General features: G+C 36.9%; 1 protein-coding gene across 1 annotated transcript; it reads right to left on the bottom strand.

Annotated features, from left to right (window-relative positions):
• Positions 1-19,371: 19,371 nt before the first annotated feature.
• Positions 19,372-22,234, bottom strand: LOC141651372 (uncharacterized). The gene is made up of 4 exons (XM_074459088.1): positions 21,615-22,234; positions 21,501-21,519; positions 20,314-21,402; positions 19,372-19,908 (listed from the first exon to the last, which is right to left on the bottom strand). Exons 1-4 carry the CDS (start codon positions 22,232-22,234, stop codon positions 19,372-19,374), a joined length of 2,265 nt encoding a protein of 754 aa, XP_074315189.1.
• Between the last annotated feature and the right edge of the window lie 252 nt (positions 22,235-22,486).

The raw sequence follows: 22,486 nt of genomic DNA, 5'->3' as shown, positions 1-22,486 counted from the left end.
ATAAAAAATAAAATTAGGATTACATACCATATCAATTGAAAATAAATTAAGAGAATATTTTTTTTGAGCCACTTTTTAAATTACCTATTCAACGAACTCAATTATGACGGATTTTGAACCATTTTTTAAAATATGTATTTAAGATTTTGGTTTGAATGTTATCATCAATCTCGTTTGATCGGTTTAATCTAGTTTAATCAAAATCATGCATTAAATTACACAAACATAAAGAGAAGAGAAAGAAATAAAAAAAAACCTGAGGAGGGTAAATAAAAGATCGAACGATGATGGTGATGAAGATCTTCGATGATGCTGATCTTCATGCAAAAATCGGATATGTCGATCTGGTGATGATGATCTTCGATTGATGAAGGTGAAAATCGATTGACGATGGTGATGAAGATGGAAAGAATAAATTGATGAAGATCGATGATGACGATGAAGAATTGGGGAAATAAATTGATTTGGGGCTGGCAAATTAAAATGGGAAATTTATGGTTTGGGAATTCTAGGATAATAAATTAAGATGAATGACTAGGGAATTTGGTAGCCTCAAAGGCATAAACTTTATCTCGTCACTCTTTAAAATGACCTCATTGAACATTGTGGCAAAAATTTGGTAATTAGAAATCCTCTTTCACTTTTTAAAATTTGAACATTGTATTTAATATTTTTTCTAAAGTACGAAATAATTTTAAAATACTTATCATAATAGAGTAGTTGTTAATTTATTAAAATATTTACAAAATTATAAAATTGACTTATTTATACTTTGTTAGTAAATAATAATTGAAAAAGTAGAAGAAGGGTTTTGGTGGGGTAGAGAATGTGGAAAATGATTGGAAATGTTGGAAAGTGGAAAATGATTGGGTTGGTGACCTAGGTCGTGACCTTCTGCTTGGGAGGGTGAAAGTGGGTCAAGATTAATAAGGTGTGATTAAGAGTAAAAATGGGTCGCGACCTAGTTAGCGAGACTCTTGCTTGGGGATGGTCTTATAGTATAGGATACTATTACATACGAAGTGGTTGACAAGTGACAACTACCTGCTCCGCCTTTCCCATATTTCTCCTGCCTTGAATTTCCTCATTTGTGTTCTGGCCAACAAGAACTCCAATTCCCCTTTTTTCCCATCTTGATGGTGTGAAAAAGAATGACACCTGGCCTACGTGAGTCACCCCCTAAGCCACGTGTTTTGTTGTAAATTATTCTTTTTTTTTCAATAGTTATCTAATATAATACGGAGTAGTAAATATAAAGGTCGCAACGAATCCGGCTCATATATTCTTAGTAAATTACTAAAGTGGAGCCGTTTTGTTTATTCATAAAAATATACGAGTCTAGTCTATAAAATCTCTAATGGTTCTATTGTAATATATATCTTAAAACTAATTTTATTCGGGGTATTACATATAGGCAAACCTATTATCAAGGAACTCATTAGCCAAGTAATTAACTTCCCCATTAATTATCACCCAATTAAAATTTATCCCCTGATTATCCAGAGATTCCAGGCAAGCCCTTAGTGTCGGATCTTGAAATAAAGATAATAAATAAAGTGGGCCAAGATTCAAACACTTAATTTCATGTATGAACTAGATTTTGCGCCCGTACGTTGTACGGGTTATAATATTGACTCGCCTCTAATTGTATCTTCGCAATTGAGAAGTTATGTTTAGTTTCTTAACATTAGTTTTCTCGTGAGAAAGTGAGTATATGAGTATATACAAATAAATTAACCTTTTTTTTAATGATTTGTGTATATAAAAGTTATAACCGCCTTACTTGCACGACAATAAGAAATTGTGGGAAGTCTATGATTCTAATCAAACTGAAAGTCTTAGAAAATTGTGGAAAGTTTATGATTCTAATCAAACTGAAAGTCTTAGGGAATAAGTACTCTGATCTAATACTACCTCCATTATTTTATATATGTCATTCTCACATATCTAGACATTCACTTAATCTAATGATATAATTTTCATAATTTTTTCTAAAGTATATTTTTATATAATTGAAAGTCAAAGGCTTACCTCGTAAAACGAAAACGTCATATATAAAATAATGGAGGGAATTGTTGGGTTTGTGCCTTGATTCTGTTAACCGCCGCTTCGAATAATTATGCGTGGCAACGCACCCGAAACTTAAACGGTATCCGTATCTGTTATTGGGCTAGGTCTGTCTTGGGCCTTTATTAGGTCATTCTGTATTAGGTTTAGAGAGTATTATATAAACTCTCTAAGCCTCTACCTAGCAATCATACCGTCTAATCTATAATCAAAAACTCCTCACATATCAATAAAACTCTCTCCCTTCTCCCTGTGGACGTAGCTAACACACCGTTAGTGAACCACGTAAATCGTGCGTTTGTCTCTTTATTGTTTTTATCGCTTCTTTCTTGCTTCGTTATAACAAACCGGTATCGAGCCTTCGGGTTCCCGACCAAATGAGAAAGATGTCGGCGATGAACATAAAGATCGATCGCTTTTACGGGAGGAATAGTTTTAGTCGTGGCGATCAAGATGCGGGCTCATTAAAGCGGCAAGGGTTGTGGGCGCCGCTTTCAGATAAGAAGACGGAAGGCACAACTGCTGCTATCTCTGCCGCTGCTACCGCTGAGATGGCGATCGGAGGAGAAGGCACATTCAACGATTATGTTGTGTCTTGCTTGATGATATCATCACCGAAGTCGCGGAGGAAACTACCGCACTGCCGTGGCCCATGGGAAAAAGCTTGAGAGTCTTTATATGACCAAGTCTTTGACCAATAAGTTGCTTCTGAAGCAACGTCTATTTAGTCTGAGAATGCAGGAAGGTATGCCTCTTCGAGATCATTTAGATTAGTTAAACACAATTTTACTAGAATTATGTAATATTGATGTTAAGGTAGAAGATGAGGATGCCGCGTTAATTCTGTTATTCTCTTTACCGTTATCGTATGAGAATTTTGTACAGTCTTTTATGGGTAAAGATACTGTTACTCTAGAAGATGTTAGGTCGTCTCTTTATACTAGAGAATTGCGCCATAAGGCGGCTGGTACAGTATAGACAATCGAGGCTGCGGTTAGCGACCGATGGGGGTTATGGACAGGGAAATTCGGGGAAGAAAAAGTATAAGAAGCCTTCTTATTCGGGTTCTTCTAATTCTGCTGGTACTTCTGGTACTTCTGGTACTTCTGGTACTTCTGGTAATTCTGGTTCTTATGTTTCTAAAGGTCCTAAACCTACTGATGTCTGTAACTACTGTAAAGGGAAGGGGCATTGAAAATTCGATTGTCCCAAGAAAGATAAACAGAACAAGTCTGGTACTGCTACTGCTGGTGTAGCAAATGCAGGTTCCGAGGAAGATGATTATGCTCTAGTTACGGATAGGGTCACGCATCACACTGATGTGTGGATTCTAGATTCTGGAGCATCTTACCATATATGTCCGCGCAGGGAGTGGTTTACAACTTATAAACAGGTAGATGGAGGCACTATTTCTATGGCCAACAGTGCTGTTTGCAGGATAGTTGGAATCGGCTCAGTCAGGATAAAGACACATGATGGTAAATTCTGTACATTGAACGAGGTTAGACATGTTCCACTAATGACAAAGAATCTGATCTCCTTAAGCACGTTAGACAGCAAGGGTTTCAGCTTTCAAGGTGTAGGTGGAGTTCTGAACGTCTGCAAAGGTTCGAATGTGGTTCTAAGGGGTATCAAGCATGGTACTCTATATTATCTTCAGGGATCTACTCTGTCAGGTTCTGTTGTTGTTGCATCCTCAGATGTTGATATAGAAGATTTGACTAAGTTGTGGCATATGAGGCTTGGTCATATGAGTGAAAGGGGGATGCAGACTCTGTCAAAAGAAGATCTTCTGTGTGGTCACAAGGTCAAGAATCTGGATTTCTGTGAGCATTGTGTATTTGGGAAGCTACATCGCAGCAAGTTTCCTAAAGCAGTGCATAGGACCAAGGGCACACTTGATTACATCCATTCTGATTGTTGGGGTCCTTCTAAGGTGGAGTCTTTGGGAGGTCACAGGTATTTTGTGTCTATTATTGATGATTATTCCAGGAAGACTTGGATTTATTTGATGAAGCATAAAAACGAAGCCTTTACTCACTTTAAGCAGTGGAAGGCATTAATGGAGAATCAAACTGGGAAGAAGGTCAAGAGGCTGCGAACTGATAACGGCCTAGAGTTTTGTTGTTCTGAGTTCGACGAGTTCTGCAAGAATGAAGGGATTGCTAGACATCGTACAGTCCGAGATACACCTCAACAAAATGGTGTAGCGGAGCGAATGAACCGGACACTTCGGAGAGGGCAAGGTGCATGCTCTCTCTTTGGACTAACAAGAAGATTCTAGGCGAAGCGATTAGTACAAAGATGCTATCGATAAATCGGGGGACCTCACACGAGTCCGAATCTCAAAACTCCATTTGAGATGTGGTCTGGTAAGTCTGCTGACTATTCTATTTTATGAGCTTTTGGTAGTACTGCTTATTATCATGTTAGTGAAGGTAAGCTTGAGCCATGAGCTAAAAAGGGGGTATTCATGGGCTATGGGGATTGTGTCAAGGGATACCTTATCTGGTCTCCATCTGAGGGTAGGGTTATTTTGAGTAGAAATGTTGTCTTTGATGAAAATTCTCTGGTTAATCCTACTGTGAAGTCTTATATGTTGTCAGATAGTAGTAGTAGTGTTGATAAACAGGTGGAGCAGCAAGACACTCTTGATGAGAGTGTACCACAGGAAGAAGATCAACCACTACAGTCCGAATCCGAATGTGTTCCATCAGATTCTTCATTACCAGTTCCGAATCAACAGAGTTTGGCCCGTGAGCGGTCAATCAGGCCTAATTTTGGGAAGCCTCCGAATAGACTTGGTTTTGAATATATGGTGGGTTATGCACTTCAGGTTGCTGAGGAGGTGGATCCTGACTTACATGAGCCATCCACTTTCAAAGAAGCAGCTACATGTTCTAAATCTGCCCAATGGCTTGTTGCCATGGGAGATGACATGGAGTCCCTTCAAAAGAATCAGACCTGGAAATTATCCAAGAAGCCTCAAGGGAGAAAGATTATTACTTGTAAATGGGTCTTCAAGAAGAAAGAGGGAGAGACTGCTGCTGAGGGTATAAGGTATAAAGCTCGATTGGTAGCTCGTGGGTTCAGTCAGAAAGAGGAGGTAGACTACAATGAAATATTTTCGCCAGTGGTCAGACATACTTCCATCAGAGTGTTGCTAGCAATAGTTGCACATCAGGAATTAGAACTCGAACAGCTAGATGTGAAGACAGCTTTCCTACATGGAGAGTTGGAAGAAGAGATATACATGACTCAGCCAGACGGTTTCCAGATTCCGGGTAAAGAAGACTATGTTTGCAAGCTGAAGAAGTCCTTATATGGGCTAAAACAGTCTCCGAGGCAGTGGTATAAAAGGTTTGACAGCTACATGTTGGAGATTGGCTACAATAGGAGTCCGTATAATTGTTGTGTTTATTACAACAAGCTGAAGAATGAGTCTTTCATTTATCTGATCCTATATATAGACGATATGTTGATAGCTGCAGAGAGCAAGTCTGATGTTCAGAAATTGAAGGATCTTCTCAGTGCTGAATTTGAGATGAAAGATTTGGGTGCAGCAAGAAAAATTCTGGGAATGGAGATCTACAGGGATAGGAGCAAGAAGAAGCTTTTCTTATCTCAGCAAGGCTATATTCATAAGGTGCTAGCAAGGTTTTGCATGTCTACTGCTAAATCCATAGATACTCCTAGTGCATCGAATGCACATCTGTCTGTTGCTTTCTCACCCAAGTCATCTGAAGAAAGGGAGTACATGTCCTGAGTTCTGTACTCTAGTGCAGTGGGTAGTTTGATGTATGTTATGGTCCAGTATTAGACCGAGTTAGCACACTGATCGATCGGTGTGGTGAGCCGGTTTATGGGTGATCCACGTAAAGAGCACTGGCAAACTGTGAAGAGAATTTTTCGGTACCTTAAGGGTACATCTGATGTTGGTCTCATTTATGGAGGTGATAGAGAGTGCCTTGTGTCGGGTACTCGATTCTAATTATGCGGGAGATGTTGACAGACGAGACGATCAATGACTGGTTATGTTTTCACTCTTGGTGGTTCAATCGTCGGTTGGAAGGCTACACTACGACCTACGATTACTTTGTCTACTACGAAGCAGTATATGGCGTTGACCGCAGCAGCTAAAGAGGGAATCGGTTAAAAGGACTGGTCGATTATTTGGGTCTACACATCGGAGCAAGCTATTGTATTCTGTGACAGTCTTAGTGCAATATGCTTGGCTAAAGATCAAGTCCATCATGAGAGGACTAAGCAAATAGATGTGAGATATCACTTTCTGAGAAATGAGAAGAGGATTAAGGTGAACAAAGTGGGTACTGCTGATAGCCCAGCTGACATGTTCACTAAGCCAGTTCCGCATAGCAAGTTCTAACATTGTTTGGACTTGCTAAATATCCGCAGTCTGTAATTGCCTCTTGGGGGCAATATCTGAGGGGGAAGGGAGAAGAGCTTTCTGGTACATCTGGCATTTATGGGAATGCATCTGGTACATCTGTCTGTTTGTGAGAGAATTCAAGTCAAGGTGGAGATTTTTTGGGTTTGTGCCTTGATTCTGTTAACCGCCGCTTCGAATAACTATGCGGGGCAACGCCCCCGAAACTTAAACGGTATCCGTATCTGTTATTGAGCTAGGTCTGTCTTGGGCCTTTATTAGGTCATTCTGTATTAGGTTTAGAGAGTATTATATAAACTCTCTAAGCCTCTACCTAGCAGTCATATCGTCTGAATCTGTAATCTAAAAACTCCTCACATATCAATAAAACTCTCTCCCTTCTGTCCTATGGACGTAGCTAACACACCGTTAATGAACCACGTAAATCTGTGCGTTTGTCTCTTTATTGTTTTTTATCAGTTCTTTCTTACTTCTGTTATAACAAGAATATTGAATAAGTCAGGCATATTATTGTAATAAGTGTAAGGGTTTGAAGAATTTTGATTGTGTTGGTATATTCAAAGGTTACAATATCATCCTATATATACTATTACAATTGCATGAAGCACAAGAAACCTATCACCTAATATTTACCTTAAACCTAAGAATTAAACTAAGGTAATTACAATATTGGTAAATACAATAATAAAGAAAATGAGATATGAACAATAGAGCAAGACACAAATATGGAAAGACTAGGTTACGGAAATATTCCTAACACGCTCCCGCAAGACGGGCGACCCAAAGGCGAGACTGATCTTGGAAAGCAAAGAAGTAAAATGCGGCCTTGGAAGAGGTTTAGTGAGCGCATCTGCAAGCTGGTCATTACCAGAAATGTGTTTAACGTGAAGTAGACCTTGTTGGACTTGTTCACGAACAAAGTGAAAAGCTAAAGCTAAATGTTTCATCCGAGAATGAAAAACAGGATTGGCCGAATAATGTGTAGCACTGAGGTTGTCACAGTAGACAACCGGTGGGATAGACAATGGAACCCGAAGTTCAGTTAGAAGAGAGTGGAGCCACGTTAATTCAGCGGTTGTAGTGGCCACGGCGCGAAATTCAGCCTCTGTAGATGAACAAACTAAGGCTCGTTGCTTTTTGGAGGCCCAAGAGAGAGCATTTCAACCCAAGTAAGTAATATATCTAGTTGTAGAAATGTAGGTATCACGGTCCCCACCCCAGTTGGCATCACAGTAAGCATGAAGTCGAGGAGGAGAGGATTTATAAAGTTGAAGACCAACATGGGACATACCATTCAAAAAGCGTAGCAGGCATTTTAAAGCACTCCAATGGACTTCAATTGGGCGTTGCATAAACTGTACAAGTTTGTTAACCGAGAATGCAATGTCGGGGCGAGTGAACGAGAGGTATTGAAGACTCCCTAATATAGGACGAACCTCAGTGGTATTGGAGAGTTCAGGACTCCCATCATGATGAAGAGGAGGCTTCACGGCTAGAGGTGTAGTTGCCGGTTTCGACTCAAGCATTTTGTGATTGTGCAATAAGTCATGGATGTATTTTGATTGTGTCAATAGAAGACCATGGGGGTTGGGGGTGACTTCAACACCTAAGAAGTATGACATCGGGCTTAAGTCTTTGAGTGAAAATCATGCAGCAAGGGACGCAATAAAGGAAGACACATGATGTGGGTTAGAACCGGTGACAATGATGTCATCAACATACACAAGTAAGTAAAGGGTGTGCGACGGTGTCGTGAACAAAAACAAATAAGGGTCAGCTAGTGAAGCTGTGAAGCCAAGACCAAGAAGATGGTGCTTCAGTGTCATGTACCAGGCACGTGGGGCCTGTTTGAGACCATATATAGCTTTAGTGAGCTTACATACATAGGTGGGGTGTTCGGGACTGGTGAAGCCCGGTGGTTGTTGCATAAATACTTCGTCGAAAAGCGAACCTTGTAAAAAAGCATTATTAATGTCGAGTTGGCGTAAACACCAACCCTTTGTGAGAGCATAAGATAGTAGATTATGTACCGTAGCGGGTTTGACGACCGGGCTAAATGTCTCAGAATAATCAACACCAGGTCGTTGTAAAAAACCTTTGGCGACAAGTTGAGCTTTGTACTTGTCAATGGAGTTGTCAGGTTTGTATTTAATGCAAAAAATCCACTTACATACAATAACATTAAAGTATGGATTAGGAGGTACGAGTGTCCACGTTTCATTCTTTTGCAAGGCAGTGAATTCGGCAGCCATAGCATCGCGCCACAAAGGATCGACCAAGGCTTGCTTGGTAGTGTTGGGTGGTTTGGATGGGGGAAGGACGGTGGCAATATTGGCATATTTCGGATTTGGTTTACGAATGTTGTTTGTCAAGCGGGTGACAGCACGGGCAGGTGGTGGAGGTGGTGGAGGTGGCGGTGTTTGAGAGATGGGGGTGGTAGTAGCGGAAGTAGTGGGAGTGGCTGGAGTGATGGGCGAAACAGGGGAAGAGGAAACAGGGGAGGTGGGAGCATAATGGGTTTGTCGAGGTGAGGTAGGAGGTGTTTAGGGCGTGGAAGAAGGGGGTGGTGATGGTGGGGTTTGGGCAGCGGAGGAGGGTTCAAGAGACTCATGAAAACACGAGGTGGTTGTGAGAGGTACGGAGGAAGATGCGGAACTGGTGGTGAGGTCAGGATAAGGAAAACAGTAATTTAACATGACGAGAAACGAAGACTTTACGATAGGTTGGGTCAAGGCAGTAAAATGCACTTTGTGTGGGTGAGTATTCGACAAACACACAAGGCTTGGAACGAGGTTCTAATTTGTGAGATGTATAAGGTCGAAGCCATGGGTAGCATAAACAACCGAAGCTGCGGAGTTTAGTGTAGTTGGGGTGATGACCGAAGAGGAGAAAGTAGGGAGTCTAGTTGTGTAGTGTAGCAGTAGGCAATCGATTTATAAGGTACGTGGCAGTAGAAAAGGCATGAGGCCAGAATGTTGGTGGTAGGCGAGAATGAGTGAGAAGGGACAACCCGGTTTCAACAATGTGACGGTGACGTGTTTCAGCATACCCATTTAATTCGGAGGTGTGAGGCGGAGTGGTGAGATTACCAATACCATTATCACTCAGTGTATAGGCCATCTTGACATATTCGCCGCCGTTGTCCGAAAATATTTGCAAAATAGGACGTTTAAAAAATTTCTCAACAAGCTTTCGAAAACGAACAAAAACGGTTGTAGCATCGGATTTCAATTTGAGCGGATATAACCAAATATATTTGGTGAAATGATCAACAAAAATAATATAGTATTTGAAATGGTCATAAGACACAACAGGAGAAGACCATACAATGGTAAAAATTAAATCTAACGGTGCTTTAGATAATAATGTTGAATTAGAAAATTCGAGTTTATGACTCTTGTGTACATTACAAGAGTTACAAAAATAAACTAAAGTACTTGGAATTGAAATCGAAAGTTTATTAACTAAATAACGTAATACTTTTGCCGATTGATGTCCAAGACGATGATTCCAACCATAGTCTTTAGAGAGCCGGCTAGTGTGAGCAGACGGTTGCGGAGGATGCCATTCATAGACTCCACCATTAGACGGTCCGCTTATGAGAATCCGATGCGTTTGAAGTTCCTTTATAGAAAAAGAGTTTTGTGAAAATTCAAAATAAGCATTGTTATCTTGACAAAATTGAGACACAAACCAAATATTTCGCGAAATTGAAGTAACAAAAAGAACATTTTTAAAAATAAATTACGAAGAGGACGAGTGATTAACAGTAAACGAACCTATGTGTGAGATGGTTAATGCAGAGCCGTCACCAATCACAAGTTCATCACTCTCATCATAAGGAGTGTGTAAGGCAATATTGTCAAGGTCGTGGGTGATGTGATGCATTGCACCACTGTCTACAAGCCACGGGCGATGAGTGTTGGAGGCAGGAGTGGTGGCGGTGTGGGCTTGAGGTTGAGCACGGTTTTGTCTAGCTGGAGGGAATGCATTCGAGGGTGGAAAAATTACATCAGGATAGTCGTGTTTAAACTTGTAACAACTCGATATGACATGTCCAATAGCACGACAATAATGACACTTACCCTTGAAAGGAGCATGAGTGTAAGAATCTGTATTGGGGGCGGTGTAGTAGAGGTGGAAGCACGATTTGTGTTGGGAACATAGGTGCGATTGTTGGTGCGGTTGGCTTGAGCAGGGTGGGCAGAGGCAGGGAATGGTGCCGGTTTGGTGAGTTGTTTTTGGGTGAGGTCAAAGTTGATTAGTTTCTCGTGAAGAGCATCGAAAGAGATTGGATCGTCACGAGCATTGATGGCATCGATTATGGGTTTATATGTTTCGTAGTCAACACCACGAATAACTTCAGCAATGATATCATCATTGTTCATGAGTTTTCCTAAGATAGCGAGTTTGTCAGTACACGATTTTATGGTATGCATAAAATCGGTGACGGATTGGGTAGATTCTTTGGTTAAGGATTTCAGACGATCTTTAACTTGGAGGATATGACCACGAGTGGATTTGGCATAGGTATTGGAAAGGACGGTCTAAACATCATGCGAGGTCGGTGCTCGCATAACGAGGGCATGGGTTTCAGGGGTGAGAGTGCCAAGTAACGCACCTTTGATAAGTTGGTCTTGACGAGTCCATGTGAAAAACGCAGGGTTAGGGGTGGGTTTTGTTTTGTCGGTGTCAGTGGGTGAAGTGATGGTGTCTGGTGGGCAGGGATATGAGCCATCAAGGTATTTTAGGAGGTCGTAACCAATGAGGAACGATGCGACTTGATCTTGCCATTGCATAAACGTCAATGGAGTTAGTTTATCAACCATGGAAAGGTTGACAAGGTAGAGTGGGACACTCGGTTCATGGGTGTTTTTGATGGTATTGCTAGACATAGCTAGGGATGGAAAAAGGTGAGTTGTAGTTATGAGGATCGGAAGGCGATTGATACCATGTAAGGGTTTGAAGAATTTTGATTGTATTGATATATTCAAAGGTTACAATATCATCCTATATATACTATTACAATTGCATGAAGCACAAGAAACCTATCACCTAATATTTACCTTAAACCTAAGAATTAAACTAAGGTAATTACAATATTGGTAAATACAATAATAAGGAAAACGAGATATGAACAATAGAGCAAGACACAAATATGGAAAGACTAGGTTACGGAAATATTCCTAACAATAAGTCCCCTTTGAGCTCTCTTTACTACTATAGTATATATGTTTCGTAAACAAAGTACGTATTCAAATTGACCCAGCCATATCCGATTAGAATTTGTATTGTTTTGCAGTTTAACTTTTAAGTTAATCGTTGTATGGTAATCTATCTCGTTGAATTAGTTGCTCTTCGTCGTATGCTTATACGAAATAGAGGCTTAATTGACAAAAATCATATAGTTCTTGAATGCCAGAGCATTAGTGTGCTTCATCATATAGAATTTACTGATGTACGTAAGTAGTATAGAATATTGTGTTGAATTAGGTGAGACGTTTTGTAGTATTTGATACCCTATTTACACAATAGGTGAAACTCTATCTTATATTATGGACACAAATGTTAAATCTTTATCAATAATAATGCAACAAATACTTATCTATTGCCTTTTATCATAATCATATAATTTCTAAGTACCTCCTTTTAGAACAATGATTGTATTAACTCTTAAGTCGTAACTATGCATTAACATTATACATTGTGATTATAAATATACAATTTGAGAAGGAATATTCTTCTTTATTTTAATGTATGGGATTTTCCTTTTATCATACTTTTATATTTATATTACTTATATAACTTTTTTATTCTTTGTGAGTAATATTTTAATTGAAGGCAAACAAATGCTTAAGCATAAAAATTAGACTCCTAAATTTGATTAATATATAATTTTAGGAGTTGGACTTTGATCTGGCAAATTTACAAACATGACTATTAAAGAAATTCTTACGAAAATTCACGGTACGAATACATAAAATGGTTTTGGATGTTTAATTTGTGTTTAGAGCTTAATTAGCGATATAGGTAAATCTATGAAATGCAAAGTATTGAATTTATGAATAACACAAGTACTTCAGATAGTGGATCTCTCGTTAGATTATTATAGACATGTTTATCATATTCATATCCCTTTATATATTTTTCGTACGATATTGAACTCAGACCAACCCTATATAAATTATGTATGACACTAATCACACTATGATGTGCATAGGCCATATCGATCTAAAGTAGAATTTCTAAGAGTCCCACAGAGATCATTAAAAAGATGAAGATTTAACGATCCAAAAATTAATATGCTTGAACTAACTCCTTCCCTGTATTTATGGAAAAAGAAACAGAAGGTTAGTACTCTTATATATGGTATATGACAAAATTCGCAAAATTTGTGTCAAATCTCGTGTCTCATTGTGTCTCCTTATGTCACATAATCACTTTGACGCGCTTAAATTATCACTATTTTTAGTTTTCTGAGTATGGGGTGTGATTAAGGCTTTGGGACACAAGATGAGACATAAAAGTGAAACAGAAGATTAGTAATAGAAACTGAATAGCTTACTAAATTACAATGATCTTTGCGCCAAAATTAAATTTTTACTCTCATTGTGAAATTTGATTCTTGGCATAGAATATAATGCATTGGATATGATGAAGGGTAATAACAAACTCGAACGATCTATTCTCATGCCTTAATTAATCATATATGTTAAAAAATAAAACCAATATAAAGAGACATATTACAATAGAATAATTCTTAATTAAAAGATAAGTAGTTGGCAAATAAAGATTGCATTAACACAAAGCAAAGCCATGGAATCAGTGCTATGTAAATCATGAATCACATAAAAGAATACAAAGTATAAACTAAAACAAAGAAATAATAATGATAATGTAAGCCGGTACGTTGAATTTTTGAAGATAGGTTGGCAATAGATAAGGTATATATAGAATTATGTTATAGTGTTTGAGTTGATTTTAACCTTTGAATTATTTATTTATTTTCTACCCCATCCTTAACCAAAAACTTATCTTTAAAATTAATAAATTAATTAGGTGTTTTAGAAAAGTTGGAGTCTCTCAAAATGCGTGAAAAAACGTCTCTTTTATATATATACATTGATTCTTATATACTCAACTAGAGAGTCAATGGGCCGAATGATAAATTTATTCACTAAATTATAGTTCGTATATGGACTAACATAATCAGCCTGGCCGACCCCCTCTCAGCATAATTAAAGTCCTCCAATGTATCTCACTAATGGAAGATTTTGATAAAAACGAGCTTCAACAATATCTGAATTGTTATGAATAAAGATTTGAATAAGAGTAATATGCATAAAGAGAAAATAGAGGGAAGACATATTGTATTAATCTTGATGCTTTGTACATGCTATTTATAGTTACACTTTGTTGTAACGTAGGAGTATATAATAATAACGTATATAATGTTAAATGCGTAACGGACATCCATAAATGATATATATGTTATGACACTCCCCCTTGGATGTTCGTCAATCAAAACTGTATAATGTCTCCTAATACGCATTTGATGCTGCCTCATTAAAAACCTTACCAGGAAAACCCAGTGGGACAAAACCATCGTTAAGGGAAAAAGAGTGCAGCGCGTATTTTACTCCCCCTCATGATTACATCCTTGAATTTTGCTCTTGATTAATGCTGTGATAAAAATTGTCTTTGAAATCCATATTTGATAACTTGGTATATTCAACCAATAGGAATCACTGATCGTTTCAATCGTCACACTTCTTCAAAGCTCTAATAGTGATTTATATCGAGTCTTGAATCTGTACTTCAAATAATATGCCGACTCTTATATTTGGATATAATTTCGACCATTCTCGTTAATAAGCATACCTTTAATGGCTTACACTAAATGTCATATCAGCATCAATATAACCATGCATAAAGTGTATTCATGGACTTAATATGCTACCTCGTTAAAAACCTTGCTAGGAAAAACCCAATGGGACAAAAAACCTAGTCGAAGGGAAAAAGAGTGTATCAGTCATCAATTAGTTTGTTCTCTTCTTGAGAATCAACTTGATCATTGAATAAGTCATCTGAAATTTTTAGTGATTTTCTTTGCTAAATCATCTGATCTTATAGATCGATATTCTGAATATAAATATTTACTACATTATTCTTTCGATCATTATGGTACTTCTGGACCATAAAATTATTTTACATACTTAGCAAAAAGTATATAATCATGTAAATTCTCATAAATTCTCACACTTCAGGTTGAGATAATATTTACTTAATTCACATAAACGTTTCAAGAGCATTGATGTTAAATATCCGCAATTAGTGCGTATAGGTTCATATATTTAATCCTAATTACTGCGGAAACTCAATTGATCAACCACGCTATCAATTGATATAATTATAATAGGCTCCTTAACGGAGTTCTTAAATATGTGAGTATATATCTCCACTTATACATTCATCCTTATAGGAGAAAATATATCAACCGTGTGCATGTATATGATGTCTACCTGGGTTCTAAATTACTCAATCTATGATAATGCAATAATGTAAAAATATGAAGATAATATGCAAATGATGAATTTACTTTCTATATGCACATGATGATGACGACTCAATAATGTAAATTGTACAGTATTCTTTTCAATATTCATGATCATGAATGGACTTCAGGTCCAAGATAGACGTCGAGTCTATGTTCATGTTCATGGATGGACTTCAGGTCCAAGATAAACTTCAGGTCTATGAGCTCATTTCTGACCATCGATTATGTCGACAATTGCGCTGGACTTTCATTTTTAAATACAAGATCCTCATTATATGGTCCATTAAATTTCGCGCAGAAAAGGTATCTGTTCATAAATATATCAATATAATTTCTTTATTTCTCGATACTATTAGTAATGTTCAATGATATCTGAATCTCAATATTTGTGGTACCATTATGTTTTCTGTATAGGCCATCTATTATCATTCAGATATCTTTGTCACTTCAGGAGCATTCAAGTTTCATTACTTTTCATGAGTACCAACTGTATATGCTTGCCATTTTTCTTTTGAAACTTTTAATATGTGAACCGAATATGACTGTCATGGTACACTTCATGTGTGATTATGTACAATGTGGCAAGAATCTCAATGTTTATTACATATACTCTCAATGACCAATCTATAATTTGATATGCTTCAGATTGAGTCAAATCTGTTTATAGTCAAATCAAAGATTTCAATGTATAAAACGTATCACCATAAGATAAGGCAATTAGTCTTGCTGAAGACGGGTCGGAGCAAGTGACGGATAATGTCAGTCACAAAACGGATAGGGGGGACAAGGTGGGGGAACCCCATGTGCTTCCCTATCTCCTCTATTTGGGTCATTTGTGAGAGAAAATGGTATCCGTCACTCCAAAGTGACGGATACGTGCCGTCACAAATGAGATTTTGTGAAGATAAGGTAATCAAGCTGGTAAGTATGTATCAAAATACATCATCATAACCAAATGAATATAAATCATCATTCTTATTTTCCTAACCTCTAATTGATGTATTTCATTTTGAAAATGAATCATTGAACTTCAGGTTCAATTGGGGATCAACACTATTTATTTTTTTTTACCAGCTTTTCTTATCAATATCCCCCTAAGGTGGTAAAAATTATCTATTATAGATAGATTTAAGGGGCAATAAACATTCATATCCACCTTAGAAAACATTTAATATCATCCTTTATATTGTTTAATCAGCTAGTTCTCTTTAGGATAACAAAACTTGGGGAATTCAATGTTACATAGTTGGTTTTTTATGTGCTGAAATAAATATGCCCAAAGAGATCGCTTCATCCATTTGAAAATCAAGTGTGCTTCATAAATAGCACATGTGGACTTCCGGCCACTGAAATTTTATTTTCTTTTGTGGACTTCTGACCACTTCTACAATATCAATAATAGATGATTTTATCAATAAGATCTCCAATATTAAAATCATACTCAATCTCATTTGTGCGTCTCGCTATTCACTTCATTTAACAACAAAATGAGAGAGTTTTCAGCACGTTATTATCCTTTTTTCAAGATAAACTTCTGATTTATCAAAACGGGTACAATGAGAACCCGGATGGCCTTAATTGTCACATTTTTAAAAATAGTTTATATCAACTTTCCATTTGCCCATAATTCATGGCGCTTTTTCATTTGGCTGTGTATCGATAATTTGACTTTTACACGCCACATTGTTAGTTGACTATACTCATCATGCTAATCTTCTGGTTAGCTATATTTGTACCATATAAATTCAAATTAGTTTTATTTTCCATCTGACCAGATAAACGATGTGACATAAGACACAAAATGATGTCTTATATATTTAAGCAAGACTTATCAATAATATTCTTTCAGGGAATTGAACTATATTATTACACTATGAGTAAGTATTTTATAATAAATATATCATATGACCAATAAGCATAATTATCTGCATATACATTGTTGACTTCTAAAGTTCTTATCAAATCTTTTCAATGCACTTTATAGTATCATAATTTTATGCAAATGGATCATTTTATTCATATATGCTTAGAATATATAGCATTTATTATTTCGATGATCATATCAATTTAGAAGTCAAATCTACCCTTCAGGGTTGGTGGGTTATTCAGTAACTTCTGAATCGGTTGCATTGTCAAACCATTTACTTTATTCACTCCACAATATGCATATGATGGTCACATTCTCGCTTCTATTTCAAGATTGTCAAAATTATTACCATCCTACTTCTTGTAGATGAGATGAATTTTATTTTAAAATACATATATCAAACTCGATGATATCCATGTTCACATGCTTGACCACTATAGGTGACATCGCCATTATCCTTATACTCATTTTTATTATATGATACCATATTTGCTTCAGCAAAATGTTAAAACAATTAGATGAGACTTGTTATTTTTCTTTTATCTTTTTGTGATTTGAAAGAATTTAATCTTTCATTCCCTTTTTTTTTTTGGATTTCCAATATTTCAAAATGTGTTCCCATAGGTAACACTACATATGCTCTTCTGGAGAGTTTCATAGTTTTTACCCATGATAATATATCAAATATGTCTTTACTCCATCATTGTATCATAATATCACCCCGAATAACATTTGGTATAATACATTATCTCATTACTAATGATCAATAATCACAGTCTCAGGTATATTGCAAATATAGTATGTTAATCTCTCATGGTATAATCAAAGAACATATCATAAATTTGGCTATAGATGTATGCTATCGGGACATTTATATCCTATACATGTTGATTCTATAATCAAACATATGAGAGAATCTTATAAAATTATGTACAAGGGAATAATTCACATATCAAATGTACACATTACTCACACAATAATCAAATCTTTAAATGTATATTAGATTCGTATATTTACTTATTGTGTGATTTCATAGAGTTATCACACATCGTTACACATATTTAGTTATGGCATTTACGTCGTAATAAATCAATGAATACCTTTAATTTAAATTCATATCTAAATCCAATATGCATAATTCGAATATGTATCTTTATACCATCTTCAATATCATATGGCAAACAACAACATAAATATCTTTTTTGCCAGAGTATTATACTCAACATATCTGATTCATTATAATTTTCAAAATTTTATTCAATATAATCAGATCACATTTCATTATTAAAATGGTCTTTGCATGTATACTTCAAGTATATATTTCATTGGAATAGTTATATAACATATTTCACATGATGCATATAATCCAAGGCATACATTGAATATCATAGCTAAATCATGAAATTAAACTTCTCAAAATCATGTTATTAACATCAATGGAATAATATTATTCTATAACTCTTAACAAACGTTCAATTGTTAATTGTATTCGTAGTTTTCACTTTTTCATTAAAGAAAGGAAGCCTCAAATATTTAAATCTTTATTTAAGGTTTCTCAAAATCAAATATCAAGATGTACGTGTACATAACTTTTGAAAACATGACTTTAACATCATCATTTAAGCCTCACTTAAGTACTCAATGTTATAATATCGTGCTGATAACGTGTTATGAATAAATATTTGAATAAGAGTAATATGCAGAAAGAGAAAATATAGGGAAGACATATTGTATTAATGTTGATGCTTTGTACATGCTATTTATAGTTACACTTTGTTGTAACGTAGAAGTATATAATAATAACGTATACAATGTTAAATGCGTAACGGACATCCATAAATGATATATATGTTATAACATGAATTAAATAAATCTCTTCCAACTAATGGAAATTTCGATAAAAATAAGTAGAATATAAGTAACACAATTGGGTGAATATTATTTACTTCGGATTAATTAGCTGGAAAAAGACTGAATGGTATTCACAATTATTATTATTCAGAATTCAGAACTTGTGAATCATGAAAATTAACGGCACCTCCAGTCTCCACTACTGAGCTGATTTAGGCCTTGTTCTTTCTGACTTTTTAGAGCTGAACTGAATGGAACAGGCCAATCGAGCCCAGGCAATCGAATGGAGCCGAAATGAATCAATCAATCGAATGGAGCGAGCCAATCAATCAATCGAATGGAGTCGATCCAATCGACCTAAGCCGATTGAGCGAATTGAATCGAAATAATATTAATATTAATATTAATACTAAATATAATAAAATAATAATAATAATTATTATTATTATTATTATTATTATTATTTTTTTTTTTTTTTTTTTTTTTTTTTTAGAAAAGTATGGATCTATATTTCAAAAAATAATCAGAATATACAAGATCCCTTCCAATCTTTCCTACAAAGGAGACCAGGGTAGCCCCCCTAAGATGTAAACAAAAAGAGAAACAGCCTACACAAAAAGCCTAAGAAAGCCCAAAACTATATAGACGTAAATGTACAGCTTTCTTAATTTTGACACTAAGAGTATCCACAGAGGACTTGACCCCCTTAAATATCCTAGCATTTCTCTCATTCCAAAGGTAGTAAATAGTAGCCATGAAACCAATCCTCTGCCTGCAAGTATTGCGCCTGGAAGCAAAATCTTGAGCAATAGTGAACAATGAAAATGAAAGTAGTGAAAGACCCAGCCAAATACCAATATAGTTCAGGAGATGCCTGGAATAAGAGCAGTTAAAGAAGATATGATGGACATCCTCACTGCAAGCCTCACAAAAAGCACACCTATTGACTAAAGACAGGCCTCTTCGCATCAGATTATCAATAGTAGGAAGAGCATTATGCATAACCACCATCCCAGCAAAGGAATGCTTAGGATGATAGCCCTTGCCATGAACCAAATTATGCCAACTAACCTTAGGATTGCAAGATCTGATAGAATCATACATTACGCGTGTATTATACTTAAGGTTAGTAGAGCAACCCTCAAGCAAGTGAAGAGCCTGAGCAGGGGATCCAGTTATATAGAGCAAAAGATTCTTCATTTTAACCACGTTGTTCTAGTACCATGATTGAGAAATGTTGGTGGTGGCCAACCAGAGGTCATGACTCTTAAGAACATACGTATGAACCCATCTTGACCAAATACTATGAGGCCTATAGAGCAGCTTCCAAACCCATTTAACCATCTGTGCTTTGTTCCAAGTTAGGACTTCCTTTATATCTATGCCCCCCTCCGTCTTAGGAGAGCACAAGAGCTACCATTTCAAGAAAGTGTGTCTCCTGCACCCATCTTCAATCCCCCAAACGAAATCTTTGCATAGTTTGTTGATTCTCTTAGCTATGCCTCGAGGAAGCAACACACTAGCACCCCAAAAATTGTTTAAGCCAAAAATGATTGAATTAACCAGGAGAGTTTTGCCAGCGTAGCTCAAACTCTTGTTAGCCCAATGCATAATTCTGGCCTTAATTTTATCCAACAAAGGTTGATACATATCTTGAGTAATCCTTGCATTAAAGAGTGGCAGACCCAAATATTTGAAAGGAAACTCACCAGCACTAAAGCCAATTTCAGCAAGAATTAAATCTCTGATGCCATCAGCTACCCCACCAAAATAGAGGTCAGTCTTAGCAGGATTAGCATGAAGACCAGAGATCTCACTAAACAGCTCCAGACACTTGGCAACTGCTTTAACTGAAGGCAGGTCACCTCTAGTAAAAACAAGAAGATCATCCGCAAAAACAAGATGTGTAAGGTTTAGCTGCACACACTTTGGGTGATAAGAGAAGTTAGGCGCTCTAGGAAGTCTTCTTAGTAGCCTAGATAGAATCTTCATACAGATAACAAATAGATAGGGTGAGAGGGGGTCCCCTTGTCTCAGACCACACTTATCAGGAAAAAAGCCTTCAACACCACTATTAATAAGCAAAGAGTAATTAGGTGAGGTCACACAGGCCATAATCCAATGAACAAACTTAGGATCCCAGTTCACTGAATCGAAAGCCTTCCTGATATCCACCTTTAAAAGGCACATAGGAGTCAGATAAGTACGACCATACTTAGAAACCAATTCATGAGCCAACATACTATTATCAAATATGTCTCTCTCAGCCACAAAGGCAGCCTGCTCAGGACCAACAATGGTATCCAAAACTTGCCTTAATCTGTTAGCAAGGATTTTACTAACAATTTTATAATAAATCGTACAACATGCTATTGGCCTGAAATCCTTAACAGAAAGAGGAGTCTCCATTTTTGGAATCAAAACTAACAAGGTAGTATTGGCAGCCTTAGGAAGAGCCCCTTTCTGAAAAAGCTCAAGAACAACATTTTTGAAGTCCTGACCCACCACATTCCAGGCATCCAAGAAGAAACCAGAGGTATAGCCATCAACACCAGGGCTTTTGTTCCTATCAATAGACCTAAGGGCATCCAAAATTTCCTGCACCCTTACTGGTTGCACCAGAGATTCACAATCAGCCAGGGGCAGAGTATCCTGTTGAAATAAATGAGGAGGTAAAGACTGAACAGGAGTAGAGGATCGCAAAAGATTCTGATAATAAGAGATAAACCCCTATGCAACAGCTTTAGTACCAGTACACAAGAGCCCAGTCTGGTCCAAAATACAATCAATATTATTTCTAGCTTTTCTAGCTGCAATGCTAGAGTAAAAAAAACCTAGTACCAAGGTCATTTTGCTGAATATACCGAACTTTAGCTCGTTGTTGAAGAGCTTGTAGCTTAGCCCTCTTCACAGTTAAGTAGTCTTGTATCAATTTGTCTTCCTCTCTAATAAGTGAGACATCCATAGGAGAACTACTAAGCCTAATCTGACAGTCTTTAAGCTTTTGTTTTGCATCAGCCACCCTTTCAGAGAGATTAGTGAAGGAGGTGGTGTGGATGCCTTTCAAACAGCTCCTAAGCCTTTTCAATTTCTGGAAAAGAGAATGAATATGACCACCATAGTAATGAGATGACCAACCATCAGTCACAACATTCTGAAATTGAGGGGAGGAAGCCCAGCAATTCAGATATTTGAAAGAGAAGGGTCTAGGAGTATACAAATCAGAAATAGTTACTAAGCAAGAGGAATGGTCAGAGATCCCTACAGTCAGAAAGGCAGCAGTGGAATTAAGACTGGTAATCCATTGTTGAGAGATTAAAATCCTATCCAATTTTGCCCATCTAAGACCATCACCATGCATATTGTTCCGAGTAAAGTGACAACCCATAGCAGGGTGATCAACCAAAGCACAAGTATCCAAGCATTGACTGAATTCATTCATATCAGCTAGGTTCAAATGAGTGCTACCCAACCTCTCATCCATATTTAACACTATATTAAAATCCCCCAAGCACAACCAAGGCAAGGTAGCTTGAGCAAAAATATCCAAAAGAGCATTCCAAAGGTCTCTCCTATTAGATCTTGCATTATAGGCATAGACAAATGTCACTTTAACCCTTCTTTGAGAAGCAAGGTGGAGTAAGGAACAATGTATATGCTGGGCTGATTTATGAAGAACTGTAAGAGAGATGATATGAGGTTTTCATAAAACCCAAATTCTACCATTATGATGATA

This window comes from Silene latifolia, chromosome 4 (assembly GCF_048544455.1).
Source record: "Silene latifolia isolate original U9 population chromosome 4, ASM4854445v1, whole genome shotgun sequence".
Classification (NCBI taxonomy): Eukaryota; Viridiplantae; Streptophyta; class Magnoliopsida; order Caryophyllales; family Caryophyllaceae; genus Silene; species Silene latifolia.
Note: the sequence above shows the minus strand (reverse complement) of the source record. Positions and strands in the feature narration are given on the sequence as shown.

Excerpts from the sequence above, each read along its gene's own strand:
- LOC141651372 (XM_074459088.1), bottom strand. The coding sequence starts at position 22,234 with ATGGATGAGAGGTTGGGTAGCACTCATTTGAACCTAGCTGATATGAAT. Across the intron at positions 19,909-20,313 it reads ACGCTGGCAAAACTCTCCTG|GCTCTTCACTTGCTTGAGGG; the intron begins GTTAATTCAATC and ends TCCCCTGCTCAG.